This window comes from Exophiala xenobiotica (assembly GCF_000835505.1).
Source record: "Exophiala xenobiotica strain CBS 118157 unplaced genomic scaffold supercont1.7, whole genome shotgun sequence".
NCBI classification, from domain to species: domain Eukaryota; kingdom Fungi; phylum Ascomycota; class Eurotiomycetes; order Chaetothyriales; family Herpotrichiellaceae; genus Exophiala; species Exophiala xenobiotica.
Genome location: NW_013562488.1, coordinates 784816 through 802946, shown reverse-complemented (window position 1 = coordinate 802946; position 18131 = coordinate 784816). Strand labels below are relative to the sequence as shown.

The 18131-nt window shown below is 51.7% G+C and overlaps 8 protein-coding genes across 8 annotated transcripts; 3 read left to right on the top strand and 5 right to left on the bottom strand.

Annotated features, from left to right (window-relative positions):
- Positions 1 to 307: 307 nt before the first annotated feature.
- PV05_11002 (uncharacterized protein) lies at positions 308 to 3052 on the bottom strand. The gene has a single exon (XM_013454439.1). The coding sequence runs from the start codon at positions 2785 to 2787 to the stop codon at positions 493 to 495; it is 2295 nt and encodes a 764-aa protein (XP_013309893.1). The 5' UTR covers positions 2788 to 3052; the 3' UTR covers positions 308 to 492.
- Positions 3053 to 3272: 220 nt separating this feature from the next.
- On the top strand, positions 3273 to 3936 carry PV05_11001 (uncharacterized protein; the record flags this gene model as incomplete). Its single annotated transcript, XM_013454438.1, has 2 exons — positions 3273 to 3393; positions 3440 to 3936. 2 exons carry the CDS (start codon positions 3273 to 3275, stop codon positions 3934 to 3936), a joined length of 618 nt encoding a protein of 205 aa, XP_013309892.1.
- Positions 3937 to 4622: 686 nt separating this feature from the next.
- Positions 4623 to 5570, top strand: PV05_11000 (uncharacterized protein; the record flags this gene model as incomplete). Its single annotated transcript, XM_013454437.1, has 1 exon — positions 4623 to 5570. The coding sequence occupies one exon, from the start codon at positions 4623 to 4625 to the stop codon at positions 5568 to 5570; it is 948 nt and encodes a 315-aa protein (XP_013309891.1).
- A 1509-nt stretch (positions 5571 to 7079) lies between these two features.
- On the top strand, positions 7080 to 8366 carry PV05_10999 (uncharacterized protein; the record flags this gene model as incomplete). The annotated part of the gene is made up of 2 exons (XM_013454436.1): positions 7080 to 8042; positions 8124 to 8366. 2 exons carry the CDS (start codon positions 7080 to 7082, stop codon positions 8364 to 8366), a joined length of 1206 nt encoding a protein of 401 aa, XP_013309890.1.
- Positions 8367 to 8509: 143 nt separating this feature from the next.
- Positions 8510 to 11501, bottom strand: PV05_10998 (uncharacterized protein; the record flags this gene model as incomplete). The annotated part of the gene is made up of 2 exons (XM_013454435.1): positions 8510 to 9929; positions 10086 to 11501. The coding sequence occupies 2 exons, from the start codon at positions 11499 to 11501 to the stop codon at positions 8793 to 8795; spliced, it is 2553 nt and encodes an 850-aa protein (XP_013309889.1). The 3' UTR covers positions 8510 to 8792.
- A 344-nt stretch (positions 11502 to 11845) lies between these two features.
- PV05_10997 (uncharacterized protein) lies at positions 11846 to 14062 on the bottom strand (the record flags this gene model as incomplete). The annotated part of the gene is made up of 4 exons (XM_013454434.1): positions 13628 to 14062; positions 13561 to 13580; positions 13152 to 13510; positions 11846 to 13102 (listed from the first exon to the last, which is right to left on the bottom strand). The coding sequence occupies exons 1-4, from the start codon at positions 13843 to 13845 to the stop codon at positions 11846 to 11848; spliced, it is 1854 nt and encodes a 617-aa protein (XP_013309888.1). The 5' UTR covers positions 13846 to 14062.
- Positions 14063 to 14863: 801 nt separating this feature from the next.
- PV05_10996 (uncharacterized protein) lies at positions 14864 to 16256 on the bottom strand (the record flags this gene model as incomplete). The annotated part of the gene is made up of 2 exons (XM_013454433.1): positions 14864 to 15837; positions 15893 to 16256. The coding sequence occupies 2 exons, from the start codon at positions 16254 to 16256 to the stop codon at positions 14864 to 14866; spliced, it is 1338 nt and encodes a 445-aa protein (XP_013309887.1).
- A 315-nt stretch (positions 16257 to 16571) lies between these two features.
- Positions 16572 to 17651, bottom strand: PV05_10995 (uncharacterized protein; the record flags this gene model as incomplete). The annotated part of the gene is made up of 1 exon (XM_013454432.1): positions 16572 to 17651. The coding sequence occupies one exon, from the start codon at positions 17649 to 17651 to the stop codon at positions 16572 to 16574; it is 1080 nt and encodes a 359-aa protein (XP_013309886.1).
- Positions 17652 to 18131: the final 480 nt, after the last annotated feature.

Below are 18131 nucleotides of genomic sequence, written 5' to 3'. Positions count from 1 at the left end.
GGCTCGGCCTGCCTCTTTGATCATCACTTATCCGTCAGCTCCTCTCGCCCCTTTCGATGCTTAAGCGGCCGGTGGCAGCCGCGTCGCGAATGGTCACTGGGCTCATGTGCGAGCTCGGATGGTGATCTGCGTATCTTAGTGGCTGTGTCCATCTAGGCTGCGGCTTTGCTAATGACGAATGGCCGTTGCTAGCTGCCAACACCCTTCCAATGGTCAGGACGCCCTCGCCAGACCAAGGTACGAGTATTACTGCTGAAGCTCCTAAGTACTGTGTAGAATTCTTCCGCCATGACGGTTACAAGGACTCCAAAGGCACGTTAAGACATAAAGATACATGACGATAGATACGAATATGTGTATCTGTTCTCATATGGTAACTACGAAATTCCCGTGTGTGGCCGAAGGGGTATCCATGTGATGCAATGTCCATCCAGTACGCCGCTACAAATAAATCGTCATAACCAAAATCTATAGGATCGTCTCTCAAGCACTTCAGGGCCCCATGAGATCAGTGTGGCTTGCAACACGACCAGCACTCAATTCTCGCAACTTTCGAGAAATCAGCCCATCTCCAGCCTCTACAGGTGCAGGGGAGAAACCGCGAGTGATGGTCATACTACGAGGGTCACACCATGGAACGGGTGAACTCCGCGAAGATGTAGAGGGCAAGAAGCCTTGGACTGGCGAGACGGTGCGACCGGGTTCGAAGGGTGTCTGCTCATGGTGAATAATGCTGGGACCTGTACTCGAGGTGTGCTGGGCCAAAGTACCGTTGAACATGTTTGATGGATGCGGCCGTTTCGTGGCCTGGTCTTGGATCGCATTTTGGTCTAGGATATCGTCCAAGCTTCCAAAATCCGGAGAGACACTGTCCGGTAGCAAGGAGGAAAGCTTCGGCGCAGAAACACTTGGGCTTCGGCATCCGGTCTCAGCGGGTTTGTATGGGCTGAATCGTGGTTCAGGCAACTGAACTTCGTTCCTTAGCCCTTCCTTGCCATCAGGGACCCGGTTGGCGAAAACAACACGGATGTTGTCGTAGAGATAGAAGCGGCCCTTGCCAGTTGAACAAAATTTGAGATGGATCAAATACCGAAGGATATCTTTGTTGCTGAGAGGGTCACGGCTTGCTAGGCTGACCTTGTCATCTGTTATTGCACTCTCCACGATGGGGCCGGAGGTAAAGCTTCGCTGTCGAACAAAGGTCTTTGTTCCTGGTAACATGCCGTTGAGATCGTAAGGCACTAAAAACAGCTTCACGGCGGTCTTGTTGGGGTTCTTGATGATAATTTGAAGTTGTCCTTTCTGTGGCACCCGATACGCTCCTCCTGTAGGCACCTTGGACAGATCTGCCTTTTTACCTTTCTTTTCTTGCACATCCCGGGCGAGCGCCCTGCCAATAGCCGTGTTCTCGGGACTTGTGATTTCGGCCACTAGTTCTTGGGTATCAACAGGACCTTCAGCACGACGCGGCCGCCGAGCTGGAGATTCAGGGGTTTTCAAGTTTCGTTCCAGATCAATAGTACCGACATAAGGACTGGGATTATCGTCCGAGATAGACCTCGACTCAGTTGTAGATGGATAGTTGTAGAACACCGCAGGAAAGGGAACCGTAACATGCGCCGGGCACTTCAAGCTGGGGGGACAATTGCCTTTTGCAACCACGCCAATCTGCGCAACGAAGTCAAGTGGTCTCGAAGGCGGCGTTGACATTCGGCCTCGTAGAATAGACTCCTCAAAAGACCCCACCATGGATGCTCGATGGCGAGGAGAAACATCGCAAGCCAGCGACGGGCGCCTTGGCTTGGCCACGAAGGGTAGCTGTGGGTTGCTCGCTGGGTGATATGTAAAAGAACTCAATGAGCGGCGAGGCCGACACGCAAAAGCACTACCTTCATGTTGTGCATCAGACGTTGGTAGGTTAGGAACAGTATTGGATGTTCCGCCATCGATGGGTGACATACGAAAAGCCCCAAAAGCGTTTGGAGGCATAGTCCTCCTTCGAGCACTCTTGGTTCCATCGTTAGCCAATGGATTCCGTGGCGAAAAATCGAGGGAAGGGTTGTTGGTAGCATGAACAAGCGGGCTGGTTGGAACTCGCATGACGAAGCTCGATGTTAGACTACTACCCAAAGAAGGCGCTCGTGATCGCCTCATCGGTTCTGACGAAGGTGCCGAGGGAGAGGGAGGTTTTGCAACGCCTGTTGACTCTGAAAGCCATGTCGGAGGTGAATTGCCATAATCTAATGAAAAATATTGTCTTGTCGGTGTAGAAGTGGTTGCTGGATTGGAAGGTTCCCATGCGTAATCGCTTCCAAAGTCACCAGTATGGAAAGCAGACAACGATCGTCTCAAAGATTCCGTGGCAGAGCCTTGGGGGGAGGAAGTCGGTAGTGGCCCTGCTTGTTCGTGTACACGTTGAGTATGTGATGATTGGATATCTCCTTCAGAATGAAACATGTCCGGACGAAGATCTTTCTGCTCAGCATTGACTTCAGCACACAAAGCTTCCAGCCCTGGTCTGGGTACCCAAGTTGGCCGTTGGCCTCTTTTGATGCACTGAATCAATTCGTCTCGATCGCTCGTCGTGACCGTCCTTTGTTCGAGGCTTGGGGCATACCGCTCTTCCGATCCATGTGTCTCCTCTGATTCTGATCCTTGGCCGTGAGGCACCTCCTCACAATGATAATATGCCTGTCCTGAATATCGAGTCATGTCCGATAACGATGTAAGTTTCCGTCTCTTGGCTGATCTCTCATCTAAGGCTTCAACATCCAGGACAAAGGGCATGCTCTCCTGCACCACTTCCTGAGAGATAGGACAGATGTACGGGTTGTGCAGGCTTTTTGCTCTCACGACAAGCCTTCGTCAAAGAACTCGCACAGGGTGGAAACATAGCGGACGAGTCGCCGGACGCTAGGGAGGCAACGAGGATACGGGACACCGTATATCACCGCATGTGCGATAGCAAGTGGGGGCACAATAAGGAAGACGAGGTATATTGGTGTGGATGCAGAAGAATACTGTGCAGTAGAGAGTAGAAGTTGTCTGTGAGGGATATGCCGGGAGATGAATGACTCCTCTGGACGGAGTCATGCGATGTCATGACCGTTAACCGGCGGTTCCTTCCCCGGGACTCCGGAGTTTCAAGCAGCGATTTATTTTCATCCAGCCTTGCCAGCAAGCCAGTCTCGCGGCCTTTCCATCAGACTTTTGTAGCAGCACATATTCCGTCTTTGCGGTGACAGCACGGCCTCCAGTCAGGCTAGATAAACATGGGTGCGAAAAGAAAGAACGATGATTCTCTGGCCGGCGCAGACGAACCAGGCAAGAAGAAGCGAAAAGGATTTTCTGTTGGACCAGCCAATCTACCAGATGGCACCTACAGACGGAAAGGTGAGCGCTAGTGCCAGATGTTGCAGGGTTTGCTAATTATCCTTAGCACAAAAGATCAAAAAGGACCTCATCCAGAAAGCCAAAGTGAAGAAGGCTTACGCTAAAGTCAAGGCGCAGGAGGAAGCTGCACACGGCACGTCATTGACAGAGCGGCCGGACGGCAGCGCACGAGATGAGCCCACAGATGCTACACCTGCGAGCCTTGAACTACATCCAGACCGACAAGCTATGGTTGACGCTGCAGAGACACGAGGGGTGGAGCGACCGGAGCTAGAATCTCAAGAAAATCAATACCAAAACGCCAGAAGCCAGCCTCGTCAGCGCAGACCAAAGGATTCACGCTACAAAAAAGAGTTGGAATTAGCCACTCAACACAAGGCAAATATTGAGGCAAAGCAGAAAGCCAGGGAAGCGAGGGAAAAGGAACGCAAGGCCATGACTAAGGCAAAACGACCTGGACAAGATGGAAAGGTGAAACTAGGCAGGCAAGGGACGGTCTTGTTGAGCCGAATACAGAGAATGACCCAAGAGGGCAAGATCTGATACGGAAAGGGCTGGCCACTCGACCTCGTTCAAGAGGAGTGTACGCAGTCTGGCAATACCCGGGGTTTTCTGGACGCAGCGGCTTCTGGTGCACAACCTTAGCTGGCGAAGCATCAGCGGACCCAAGGCCTCTCAACTGCACGCGATCGGGCAATAATAGCAGATTATGGCTTCCACAGTGGTTGACTTGTATCCCACCTTGAGAGACTGGACTGGCCACATACCAATGGAGCTCAGGGGTTTCCAAATCCGAGTTCTTTGTCCTGAGAGGTCGAAGACAAGCGGTCAGACGTTCATTGCCCACCAGAATCGGAGGAATATCTGAAGGAGCTCATTGACGCCCTGGCTCTGGCCACTGTACGAGACGGACTCGGCAGGACAAGTGCTTCTCTATACGATTGCAGCTGGCCGTCTGAGTGTTGCTACATTCTTGGTGGTGTCTGTGGCTGACGCCAGCAACACTAGCAACGTCCATCGGACCATCTGGCCCATATGTGACATAAAGAGATTCCTGGGGACAAAGGGCAATATATGCTTACCGAAATTCTCAATGGCTGTGGTCGGTTGTGAAAGGGATTTGGACAATGACGACCGGTTTCAAGACCTTACAAAGACGGGAGTCACAAAGACACGAATCGGCGTTCTGATACATGAAATACTGTTGCTGCTCGTGAACCGACCAAAACATGCAAATTTGCGTTCCAACAGAATTCTGGACTTTTCACCCTCGCATTCAAATACACGGCAGGATTCAAGCGATGTTTCACCAAAGTATTGCATTCGACCACGAAATGGCCGACCCGCTTGACGAAGTAGCGGAATGGTGGCGTTTCCAGACTAGAGAGCTGTGGTTTCTCTATGAAAATTATGCTTGTTGGGCAGACACCTGGCGAGAGCAAAACAAAATTCTCATACAACATCTTCGCCAACATCAAGATCGCCTATGTCCCTACCCCTGGTGCCCTTCCGAGGCCTGGCTTGTTTCCTGGGCTATTAAAAATGGGGACCCGCCCATGCAAGAGTTTCTAAGTTGGTCACTTCACGAAGAAGAACCCAGAGAGGGTCATGTGACCATTAAAATGCTGGAAGAGCATCTCAAGGTCTGGGCCGACCTTTTCGAAAGTCCAAGAGCAAGCCACTTCAAGGAAGCTGTTGTTGATGAAGATACCCCATTGTTCCGGCAACAGCAACATGTAGGTGCTCCCTGGATTGCCCATCTTTTGGTCTCGCAGAACTTGTACTGGGAGTGGACATGCAGTCATTGGAAGAAACTCTGGCGGCAACATTTACTATCGAAAGACGCCATGGAGATCGACAGTATGGGAGCAGAACCACTGATCTTGTACAGTGATAGACCACAGGTACCGGTCAGTCACAGTCACCCAGTGGAACTCTCCGTCGACTACGATCAAGGAGCAGAAGCCGTGGTGAACTATATGAACAGAAGACAGGGGGGAATGGTCACGCATCGTCATCCTACCCACTCCAAGCACTCGAAGCCTTTCAAGCATTCCAAGAAGCGTGAGCATGTCAAACAACCCAAGCATGCCAAGAACCTCGTTCAACCTCAGCTCGAACGATTCAAACTCCGCCTCCACGGGAAGAGAATACGCAGCGGGCGCGCGCAGCGCTGATAACGACTTTCGCGTGAGTACAGCTATGTATCGTTCTGCCCATATTTCAAGTTGTCAATGCAATGAGTGTACTTTCCAGGTAGGTGGTACTCAGGTAAGCCTCGAGGTGACCTACCATACTTTGACGTATCCTTTCACTCACTCAGTGGCCCGCTCACCGTCGTAGCGATCATTTCGACTCGATAGCATCTCATGCCGCTCCTTTGTATTTGTTTATGGTCAATTGCCAATTTACTTCGCGGCCATCAACTCCTTCGCAGCTTGAGTGACGAATTGCCTTCCTGGACGATTCCCAGCACACCATTCCTCCTCCAACAGACTTTTTTTTGATCCTATGATGCGTATTGAGAATCGCTTCGACGGGCTTTCTTTTCGTCACGGATGCTGCAGCAAGTGTCAAACAGTTCTTCGTGCTAATGGCGGCCACATTTTCAGGCACGGCTGGGAGCACTGTCACTCCTCCGTGCTCTGTCGTATCTCAGGTACAGCTCTCCTCTCAAGAACACAGGGCGCCGAGTGTCCAATTGAGAAATAGTAACGCGTCAGACGAAATGCTTGGCAAAAGCATAGTCGACAGGAAATTTTTGTGTGGAATTTTGAGATAATTCTTTTGTCGTGACCAGGGAATTATGGAGTCCAGGCTGGCTTTTGCGCAGAACCCATCGAGCCAGGACGATCGAGCTCACCCGACGGTGCTCCGTTGAGCAAAGGCCTTGCATTTCTTGTCCTTGAGAGTCGGCACTCAAACGAACCATGCAGCGGCACCCCGTGCAAGACGGATGCGTCCGTCATTGTCAAAAGGTCCAAAAGCGTCATTTAACCATTTAACGCACTTCGCCACAAAAGTTCTCAATAGCCTCCGAATTGGATTGGTGTGTGCATAGGATCCTGGACGAGGTGAGAGTCGACCCCATGCCCTCCGCCAGTGGCGGCACTACTGCATGAGCTCACTGCCAGCTGGCAAACTCGTCCATGAATCGAGATGACTATAAGCTTGCAGAGTTGCACCTCCGTCGAGCCATTTGCATCTCATACCAACAGTATCTCCATCGCGGCCCTTCAACGAGATCTTTGCCTGGCGGCTTACAGTCATGTTTGAGTCAACAAGGCCCGTGATGTGGAGATTGGCACGATCTGTGAGGAAATGGGCCTGCAGCTGGCCTTGGTGGATGGATAAAAAACCGTCTGAAGCCATCGGTATCGGCCGTGACATTCCGGACCTGGCCAAACAGCCTGGCTTTTAGCAATATCATCGACCTGACGGGTCTGTCTTTAACGGTCTCGTCAGTCTGTCGACGGCGCAGGAGAGAGCTTTTGGATGGTAGGTCTCGATAATGTCTTGAATTTGCTTCCCATCCAATTCCGGTATGTTTTGCAATTCCGAGACCAACATCATATTTGGAACGGTACCAGGAGGAATTAATGTCAAGCCATGCACAAATATCAAGGGTCGTTCTTCTCTTTTCTTCCCCCTCAATTGCTTTCTTATTAACTCATCCACGCGGCACGATGAATATCATCGACATCTACCCTGACACTGCCGTTTCTGCCCACTCATCCTTCAAGTCTCTTTCCTTTCCGCCTATCCTCTCGATCGACCAATTACTCGGCAAGTCCAACTTCAAGTCATGGCGCTCTTCAATTGAACCTGTCCTTCTTGCCAATACTCTCTCATCGAAGCTCGTCCTCGGAGACTGGCCCGAACCTTCTAGAGAACGAGCAGCCTCGTCGGCGTTTGCGTTTGACAATCCAACAGTCGGAGTCGCACAGATCGAACAGGAACGAAGTGAATGGCACACAGCAAACGCAGCGACATGTCGCTTCATTCGCGCCACTTTGGCGTTGAATGTAGCCCCCTTCGTCCGCCAGCACAACACTGCCAAAGCCCTGTATTTGAACATCATCTGGCTCTACGGTGACGAAGCCGGTATCGATACCCAGGGTGGACCACCAGTGCCGGCGGATGCGCATTTTCAAAACACCATGCAGCAAAAGACTCGGGCAGGCTTGCTGGCAGCGTTGGAGAACAGCAGCTGCAGCATCACGCCGTATGGCCAGGTCGCAGCTGCTGCTGGGGGAAGACTATCTCTATCTCCAAATGTCAGCTCCAATAACTCGAGTACGTTGTCATTGCTCGCGGGACCTTCTTCGAGCCCGGCGGCGTCGCGCAGTGTCCTCGATGTCAGCAGGCCTGACTCCCAAGCTCTTCCAGCCAGAGACATCCCCATGATCGCTCCGCCACCACCGGCTCTGGTCCACATCTACGAACGCACACGACAGTCGCCGGACCCGAGTCTCGATACCATCCATGAGCATGAGGAACCTCATCCGGGTCGGAGAGTCTCGTTTGGTCATTGCAGTCGCAGTCGCAGTGGCACCGCAGGGTCTGGCAGCGAAGAGGATATCAGTCCGCTCAGTTTGTCGGAGATGAGTGTGGAAGACGATGACGATGATGATCATGATCATGATGTTGTGAGTATTGCCTTCCCTTTCCTCGTCCATGTCCACTGAAAGGACGAACATCTACGAAGAAGGCAACTGACCAAATGGTAGGACCTGAGTCCGAGAGATGACGTCCAAGGGCATACTCGACAGGCCGATAGGAACAGGGACAAGGACAATGCTAATGCCAACAACAACGGCCAGTCTGGATCCAAGTCCAAATCGATCTTCGGCCGAAATTTTGGAAGAGAACCGACCAAGACGCGCAAGCTATCCTTCTCCTTCCCGCTCCGGAGGCTGGACAAAGACAAAGAGAAAGCAAAAGAGGAAGGCAAAACTAAAGCTAGAGGATAGAAGACAGGGGATGGACTATCTCAGTGGTGACGCCCTTGGGAGATGGGTCTTGTTAAGCGCTGGCCATGATGGGCCCATTGAAATGCTGTACAACGCTTGTGCTGTGAAAGACTATCGTCTGCTGGACGAGCCTACTGGTTCTGCTTGGTATATCGTATCTCATGTGTATTTCTCTTGGTGTATCTCATGTATGTCCCTCTTGTTGTTGTGTATCGTAAGTCATAATAATACTGGTGGTAGATGATGCATCTTCACACTCTAAAGGTGTTGTGTAGCGGTTCCTCGATGCTTGTTTCGCTCATCACTCATCACTCATGATACCCAGCTCCATCCGCCATGGCCATTCACCATATTGCGGCGGCTTTGCTGGCAATCAGTTTCCGCCGTTCGTAAAGCACAGCTCATAGCAACGCCGCTCTCAGCCCCCTACCAATCCATTCTCCTCTCTGCGTCGTCCTCCTGCCTCTCCTTCCCCACAAAGAGTCCCAACAATCCGCCGCCGACATTATTCCTCACTGCCTTCCACCCACCACCAGGCACGCCCTCATGCTCCTTCATATAGTGACTCAAATCCGGTGAGAGCATGTCCACCGACACCGTCACGGGCTTCGTATATCTCGCGCCAAAGTAACTTACACCGTCATCATCCTCGCCTCCCGCCCAGTCTGACCTGGCCACACGACTCTTCGACCGCCTGATCTCCTCCTTGCCGTCCGCGTTGTGTCCCTTGCCTTCAGCCTTCGGCCTCGGTCTTCGATCAATCCTGACACCCTGCCTCGATGCCCTCGACATGTCGTCATCAAAATAATTGAACGGCACAAACACCACCGAACTCGCACTCGTGTGCATCAAGGTGTTCGGCACGTCCTGGGAGCTCGGTACATGGTGCCCGCCCAAGTTGAAGTACAGCACAAGGTCCTCCTCCTCGATCTCCTCGCCGTTGACCATCTTCTCAAAGTCGACCAGGGGATCCAGAGGTTCCAGGTAGTTCAGATGGTGTGCCGAACTAGGTTCGCTGTCCGGATGGTTCTTCAACACCCACAAATCCGCGCTCGACCACGCTGCCGATTTGCCCAATGTCGTCGAGTTGAGGATTGTAAGGTGCGATGGGTTGCCCATGCCGGTGCCTCCGAGGATTCGATATGCTCGAGTCTCGCCCCATTTGTTTGTTGAGTTCGGTGCAGTGACGAGGTACATCTCCTTACCGTTCTGGGGCCAGTTCAATCCTGTCTCGTGATGGACGGTGTTGTGGACCATGTGCATTGTATTGCGGACAAGAGGAACCTCGGGCTTATCCCAGTCGTACTCGCGCTGGAGCGGTTCGATGGAGGTGCGGACCATCGTGTTGGCTGTCCCGCAGATGTCGAGGTCCGCTTTGAAGGAGACGACATGGTCGTGCATGGATGTGTGGAGGGCCGGATGAATGCGGTAGCCGTATTCGTTGGTGTATGCGTCGCGCGGTTGACTGGAGGAGCGCGGCTCGGCGTGGAAGGCGCCAAAGATGTAGCCTGAAGCACGGAGTTTGATCTCGATGGAGCCGTCGAGGTAGAAGATATAATCAATCTGAATGTGTTAGACAAGATGTGACCGTAAATCATGCTGGGTGGTAACGTGAGGTTTGGTGGGAATGTCAGGAGGAGGGAAAGTGAGACTCGACTGAGCTTTGAGGAATAGCGAAGGTCATGCAAGGACTAAGGTTGGCAGAGGAGGGCACCGTACCGTATAATCATAATTTCCAACCGTACTCACGCTTCGGACCACAAGGTAAGTATTCCTGCTCACAGTCGCACTAAACGTCGAGGTATGTCGTTGCAAGGGCGCGTCAGAAGTGTACTCGAAGATGCAGATGGCGTTCTTGTTCGTGTACATCTTGCCTCCTTTGTGGTACGACATGTCGAGGTACTCGGCATGGCCAGGACAGTCGAGGCCAGGTACGAGGCTGAACATCATGCTTCCCATGCCGAAAAAAGTATCGAGGAACTCCAGGCCAGACTGCAAAGGCTCGACACCCGCGTAGTGAGCTAGCGCTTCTTGCAGGCCCAGCTGGTAGATGATTCGGGTAGAGTCATAGCGGATGTCGAACAAAGAGAGCCCGTTTGCTTGGGTGGTCGACAAATAGAATGAGAAACGCATCCAGGAAATGTAGTTCTGGTCGCGGTCGAGGTGGTAGCGCGGACCGTAAGGCTGGATCGACAGTGGAGGAGGCATGTCTCGTTCGGGAAAGGAGGTGCTGAAATCCTCAGTGTCGGTCCACGAGCCGTCGTGGTTGAGTTCCAGCTTGACAAAATCTGGTAATTTGAAGGCTTCACGGAGAGCAGTGTCGTTGTCGTAGAGAAATCCATTATAGAACCACTGGCCTGTTTTCCAGGTCGCAGGGTTGGCGCTGGGAGTGTCGAGTTTGACGTACAGTCCTTGGGGAAGAAGGCTGCGGCTATCAGACTCGATGCCAGAGCCAAAGAATTCTAGCCAGTGAACCATGTGGCCCTGGTCGATGAGGGCCGGCCGAGAGCCCATAACAAGCGCATCAGGATCGGCCGGGTCATTGCGGTTGACTTTGGCGCCGAGAAGCTCTTGCGTGATATCTGATGCATTTTCACCGATGCTGAGCGCCCAGTCGAGAAGAGCGAAGACATCCGAGATCGGACTCTGAACGTAGTTGCGGCCGGAGTTGTAAGGGTAAGTCAGCGGCAAGATTTGGGTGTCATTGGATGGTGGTAGAGGTCCGACCATATAGTCGACGATGTATGGATTGTCCTTGCGGATTTCGAGGTTGGATACTCGAGCCCATCGCTCCGGGACCGGGCCATTGTTGTCGAGATATTTGACGACATCGGATTTATTTGGTCGCAGTAATTCAATCAGATAGTTCAGATTCCTGCTTTCAGCATCTTTGCTCAGATCGATAGAGGAGGACTCCTGAAGAAAAGTGTATATCTGTGAGGCCTCACGGTCGTCGATCTCGGCGAAGGGATTCTCTGCTGGAGCTCGAAAGTGACTGTGATAAGAAGTGGAAGACGAAGAGGACAAAACATGCTGCTCCCTGGTTGGATAGGAGAACAAGAAGAAGAGAAAAACGGCACTTGAGAAGATGATGGGTACCGAGATGGTAATGCCCAAAAGCGTCCACTGCGCCATTGAGAACCGAGACAAGCCTTTGGAGCAGAGCGTGCGAATGTAGGTTGAGTCCCTGGAATGATACCAGACGCGATAGATGACCATGTACAATGAAGGCTTTGACCGCGGGGATTTCCCAAGTCTATGCCAGGCACGTAGCCAATGACATGGTTGACGGAGATGACCTGATGAAGCAGTCAAAGTCACGGTTACAATCGCCTCGTATGGCATAAGTCGGGGATTTGGCAGCGATGCCCTGCATAACACCGGATTGGAGTTGAAGCGATATAGGATTTGCAGAATTCCAACTCATGCCTTGACGGACTACAAACAATATAAAGTATACTACTTAGCATTTCGGTTCTTCAAGTAGTAGGTATCCCATCCGGGACTCGAAACTCCTCAGCAATCTCTCCCTTCTGCACGCCCTCATCCGCATGCTTCACCACTTTGTCCTCGGTCACCACCAGCTTCTCTTCCTTTCCAAGGGGCTCATGCGTGAATCTGGTACCGTTGAGATACCATGACAGACCTTCCACATGGCCTGACCTTTCTGCAACTGCCCATCCATCTCCAAACCATCCAAATTCATTCCCATCCACTGTCGTCATCTCAAAATCATCGAACCTCACCCTCTCGAGCGCTTTGATCGCATGTATACTGCTACCAGGCCAAAGAGCCGTAACTCGCCCCCTCTTTCGCTCCTCTGGTGTTGCATTGGGCGGTGCAGACTTATACCATGAACCACAAGTAGCGGAGAACACTGTCCGCTTGAAGTAGGCATCGCAGTAATTCGTAAAGTTTTCGACTTGCGTTCTTTTCGGCTCAATGGTCTTGACGTTCCCTTGAGCCAATCGCTGCAAGATTTGGGCCACATACAGTGCGATAGCTTCAGCAATGATCAACAGATTGCCATTGCCCACACCTGCATTGGGACCCAAAGACTGGAAGAAGTTGGGGAACTTGTCGACAGTGACGGTCAGATACGTCTCTGGCCGGACTTTGTATCGGTCTTGAAGATTGACCCCTCCACGACCATAGATCGGGAACCGGCCTTGGAACGAAGTGTCAAAGCCTGTCGCACATATGATTGTGTCGACAGGCCGGTGCTTGCCGTCGGTAGTCGTAATGCCCGTCTCGTCGACGTGAGATATCTTCTCATACACAACATTGACATTGTCCGCTGTCAACGCCTCAAGGTAGCCAGGTCCTGGAGTAAGACGTTTGCAAAGCGGCGGAAAGTCCGGGATCAGATGGTCAGCAATCTCCTTCTTCTTAGCGAGCCGCTTGCCCATGTCCTCTTTGAATTGGACCGTTGCTCCCTCGTGCTCTTTCGTTCCGCGATGGGTTAGAGCAAAGTTGCCTTGCATTCCAACTTCGAGTGCTTTCCGGTACTTGATGTATGACTCTGGATCCTTCTTCCAATTTTCCACTTCTTCTTTGGTGTATTCGAAATTGCCGTCTTGTCCGTCGTTTCGTTCCCGCACAAGCTCATTGCCGAAAGTCGCAGCAATCCATGTACGCCCACGGATGTAGCAGTCCATAGACTTGACCTTGGGTTGCAGAGTTGGAACAATCTGGATGCCACTCGAGCCCGCACCAATGACGGCAATGCTTTGACCCTGTAAAACTTAGCAAGGTGTAGTCCGGGAAGAGGAGAAGCAGGCATACCGTTGCATCATAGCTAGTGTCCCAATTCGCGCTGTGCATCAGTTTGCCTCTGAAATCATGCAGTCCTTTGATATCGGGCCACTTCCATTCGTTTAACACCCCACTGCCCGTCATAAAGACGTCGCCAACATCCTCGATAATCTCATCCGAGCCCACTTTCTGGAACTTGGCATGCCATTTGCATGTTTCCTCGTTCCATCTAGCTTCTATGCATTTCTGGTTGAATTTCATGTACTTTCGGATATCGTACTTATCGGCCACTTTCCGCCAATACTCCAAGATTTCCGGCGCTCCGGCATAGAACTTGCTCCATTCCACGTTCGACTCGAAACTCAACTGGTACGAATGTGCGGGAATATCTGTGTTTGAGTAAGTACAGACAACCGGCTCTGGACCCAAATTACTATACCGCAAGCGCAGCCTGGATATCTGGAAACGGTAAGTACACGACCCAAGCATTGACTGTTGAAACTCACCTATTCTCGAACCACGTCCCACCCACATCTGCATTCTTCTCATAGATGGCAAGCTCTAGGTTGGGGACAGCCTTGGGGAATTGGATTGCGGCGCATATCCCTGATACACCGGCGCCGACATAGATGACCTTCAACGGCCTCGGTTCGTCAATCGCCCGTTCTGAAATCAAAGGATGGGCGTAATCATCGCCTGTGACTTTGTAGCCAATGGAGCCCATCCTGACAAGGGCACTAAGCCGAGAGATATGAAGCAGTGGTGATCGGAGTTGGTGGAGACACACGTGTGTCAAAAATATCAAGAGCTCTCACTGACGACGTCTGAGGGGACCTTTTCGTGCAAGATAACAAGGAGTGACACCGGAAGACTTCGTGCACAAACCAGAGGACTGAAGAATGGAGAAAACAGAACCGAGTAAGGGTACCCCAGGATATCGCACTCGCGACGGCGTGAGCCAAGCATCATGGAATCCCTTCAGCTCTTCGCACTACCTTGGAGATTTGCCGAAAAGCAAGGACAACGGCCAGAAGGTCCGGCCCTTCATCCTGCGGTGCGGGAGCCCAGATGTACAGTAGCAAGGAGAATATGCCCCAAGTGCCCCGCAACCTTGTCTGGAAAACCTCCACCTTGGCACAATCGAAGCAACGGGTAACAGAGCATGTGGGCGCATGATCCGGAGGGGTGAGGTGGTTACCGTGGCACTTGTGGTAAGTCTCAATATGGGGAACAAACCAGGAGAAATTGGGATTATCCCCGCCATCGATACGCGTGGGAAAATCCCGAGAAGCCTAGAATGCTGTGAATGCTGTGAATGCCTCGGCTAATTGTCAGGAATTGACCATGGAGGTGTTGATATCATAGGAAACCAGTACTCAAGCACCAAATACTCATCTCAAGATTAACAAGTTTTTGATGGCGATTTGAGCTCCTGCTCCAAGCAGCTCTGTCGAGTTGTCGAGTCTAAACTCTGGACGACGGGTGAGACAACCATCCTGACCCGCTCCTGAAGTCCGCACCCACCGAATTGAGATACAACTTGATCATTCACACATGCAGACCATCCAGGATATGGTCGGAAGTCCAACATAATTTCGCCCTTGTCGACGGACATTCTCTTCCCAATGTTGCCCGATCTTACAACGCAGGCTATCGCCTCCTTGCGCGCATGGCAGGCCGTAAGCGTGACCAGCGCCGAAACAGCCCAAGCCGCATTGCATGCTTCTCACTCACGCCACTAATCAGGCCTTCAGAGTGTTTCTCATTCTTTCCTCGTACTCCGCAAACGTTTCGGTGGTGCCCCTCCATAGATCAATGAGCATCCCATTTTCCTTCCGATATCTCTCGCCGTCTTCTTTCTCGGCCCTGCTCTTCAACTCCACCTTCCATTGCTCGATGATTTCTCTCTGTCTGTTGAGCGCCCTGATAGCATGCGTTCGGGCCTTGATACTGCGAGCCGGTCCCTGAGGCGGCAGCGGATCCTCGAGTGAATAGCAGAAGCAGAGGAAGTCAAGTTGTCTGTCGATCGGGCCAGGGCGGGCACGTGTCAAGTCAAACTTGACCTTGGATTTTCTCATCCCGATCCCCAACACGTGGTCGAACAGTTGCCGAATGTAATCGTTAGCGATCCTGCCGCACTGACTCCAGGGCACCTTCTCCATTCCTGGCCGGCGGCAGACGAGACGCACGCACAGAATGTGGATTCTCTTGAAGGACCGGTCAAGCCATGCTTGATGATTTTTCTGGACTTGAGCGAAAAGCTTAGGATTCTTCGCGACTTGTCGGATCTGCCACCCAGGAATACTGCGCATGGTGCGGATGGTCTCAGTATGATGGGGCACGTTCGCTCCTTCGGCGGTTTCGTTGCCAGCTGTTGAGACGGCGGAGTCGTGGGCTAGGAGACGCGGGTCGGTGATCGAAGTGTCGTTGGTGGAGATCGCAGGTGCATCCTTGCGCACAGGTGACGAGGTCAGTGGTATTTGCGTGTCCGAATGCTCAGGGGATGAGACCATAGCCAGAGTGGTATCATGCTCCAGTAGGTCAAAGTTGAGGTTTATCTCTTGAGATCCATTATTTTGTGCGTAAAGCTTGATGTTTCCTTCGATGACCTGGCCGATTGTTTTTCCTGTCTTATGGCAGATCCGAGCCAACCCGGCACCTTCATGGAATTCCATTTTGGAGTAGATCTCGAGCGCGGTAGCGGGGAGGACTGGGACTGTCTCAATTGTCAATACTGCCGTCCAACGGATCGCAAAACTCAGCTGAGCTACCTGTCAGACTCGCGCTCGGCCCATACGCCTTGATCATGTCGTCGTACTCGATATTGGCCATGACAAAAGATGTCCATTCCAGTTGCTGCAAGGAGCCAGGCCAATGCTTGACCTCGTGGAAGGCATAGAGTTGTGTGACTTCGATCTTATCTGGTCGTGATTTGCTCTGATGTGGCATGAAGCTGTAGAAGCAGCGGTCCTTTCCAAATCGAGTCTCAATGGAATGGATTAGTACCTGGACGCGAGCGTGGTCGTTCTGATCATGGTGCAGGAATTGCGGAACTGGAAGGTTGATGACCCAATCTTTGTATCCGAATTCTCGCGGAGGATTGAGCGCGAAGCGACTCGGTGGCGAGGGAGGCATCTTGCTTGTTTACGAGATGATGACTGCGACGCCACGTATGGGGACGATTCTCGGATTCGTGGGGATGATGTAGCAGATAAAAGTGGTCGACAATGAGATGGGAGGGGCCTGAGAGTGCGTTTGGTGCTCGAGGCGATGGCTCCCTGGACCGGTGAATTGCAGATGCAACGGCAGAACTCACCTTTAGGAATTATTGTCGGAACACCAATGCCTTCCTCACGCTTTGCCAGCCTACCTCTCTCTTGCGCCGGCTTACTTCGGTACTAAATGTTCCTCCAACATTGCTCTCGACTTCAACAGCTCCTATCTGCTGTATCAGCCGAACACGAATTTGATCCAGTTCCGTTTGAGCTTTTGAGCGCCTTCCTCAAGGGACCATTCCTTGATAACACACACTTTGTGCACGATCTCCTTCAGTAATTTGTCCATTGTCTCTCCAGCACAGTGGAGATCACTCTCGATCAGGATCCTATCGTCTGGTACGGCCTTGATGACGCTAATGACCTTTGCCGAGGATGCACTTGAGAAATTGATGGCCGTCGAGAAGGAAAAGTAAATCTCAGCAGGAACGGTATGGTTGAGATATTGTTTGAGGGCATCTGGTGGACCAGAGTAAGAATGCATGCATATCCGTGGCGGGAACGGTAGAATCTGCTTGATTTCAGGTCCATCGTTGTCTTTGTCTTCCGATGCGTGAGCATTAGTGATATCAGCTTTCTTCTTTCTTTCGCGCTTCGATGGTTTCTCGTGGCCTTTCCACATACTTTGCATCAGTTCGAACACCAAACCATGGGCCTGTACGCTGTGGACAGAAACGGGTCGCCTCAGCTTTGCGGCGAGTTCAAATTGAGCTTTCAGCACGATTTTCTGGTGATCCATGTTCACCCGGTATGGCGTCAAAGGTCTCCCCTCACGGGATCCTGGAGTATACTCTCCTTCGGATCCTCCTGTTTTGCTGCTCATATCGCCAGTCACGGCACTTGGGCCCTCAGGCAGTCGGAACGAGCGATCCAGGCCTACCTCACCGACCAGGGAAAATGGAAACTCATTGAGTCTTGCTTCGGTCTGCTGTAAGAACTCCTGAAGCGAGTAAGGAGCAGGCAGAGTTCTCAGAAAGTCCTCATCTTCTGGAGCAGGAACGAGGACAGACTTATAGTGTTCCACTGGGTCTGGTTGACATTGTTTGTCTCGGTCATCAAACAATTGGTGGGAAAACCATGGATGCCAACCAAAAGCTGGAACAACGTATCTTGACTGTGGATCCAAAGGATCATGACTCGAATGAATCGGATACATTCTTGCTGTCTTCTCAACCTTTTCCTGGTCTTGAGATCGCGTGGCCATGACCGTCAAAACTCTAGCCTTCATGTCGGCAAAGTCTTTGACTGACGCCATGATATCGGTTGGATGGCAATGGGAGTCAAATACTCCAATTTGCCATATACGATCATCGTCATTCCCGTTGTCAACCATTGCTTTCCAATGATACGAGATAAAGTCTCACAGAGAACAATGAAAGTAGAAACACGGATGCAAGATGGATTGAAGTGAAAGGTGAAAACATCAGCGTCATTGGCTTGTGTGTGATGGACAACTACGGTGGAACATGGACACTGTATAGCCTGGTACGGTGGAGGATCAGACCACAAACGAACCATCCTTGCCATTAAGACACCGTGGACATCCTTTGAGAAGGAGGAAGTTTTCTATAAGCTACATGTTGCGCCCTGAGTCTATAGCACGGGGTGAGCGGTTTTCGGATTGTTGAAGAGAAGTTCTGATCAAGCATTCCAATGTACCCCTATAACATAGCTTTGACAAGCTCCTGTTCCAGCAGGAAATACTGAACAAGGGAACATGGTCGATGCGACACGA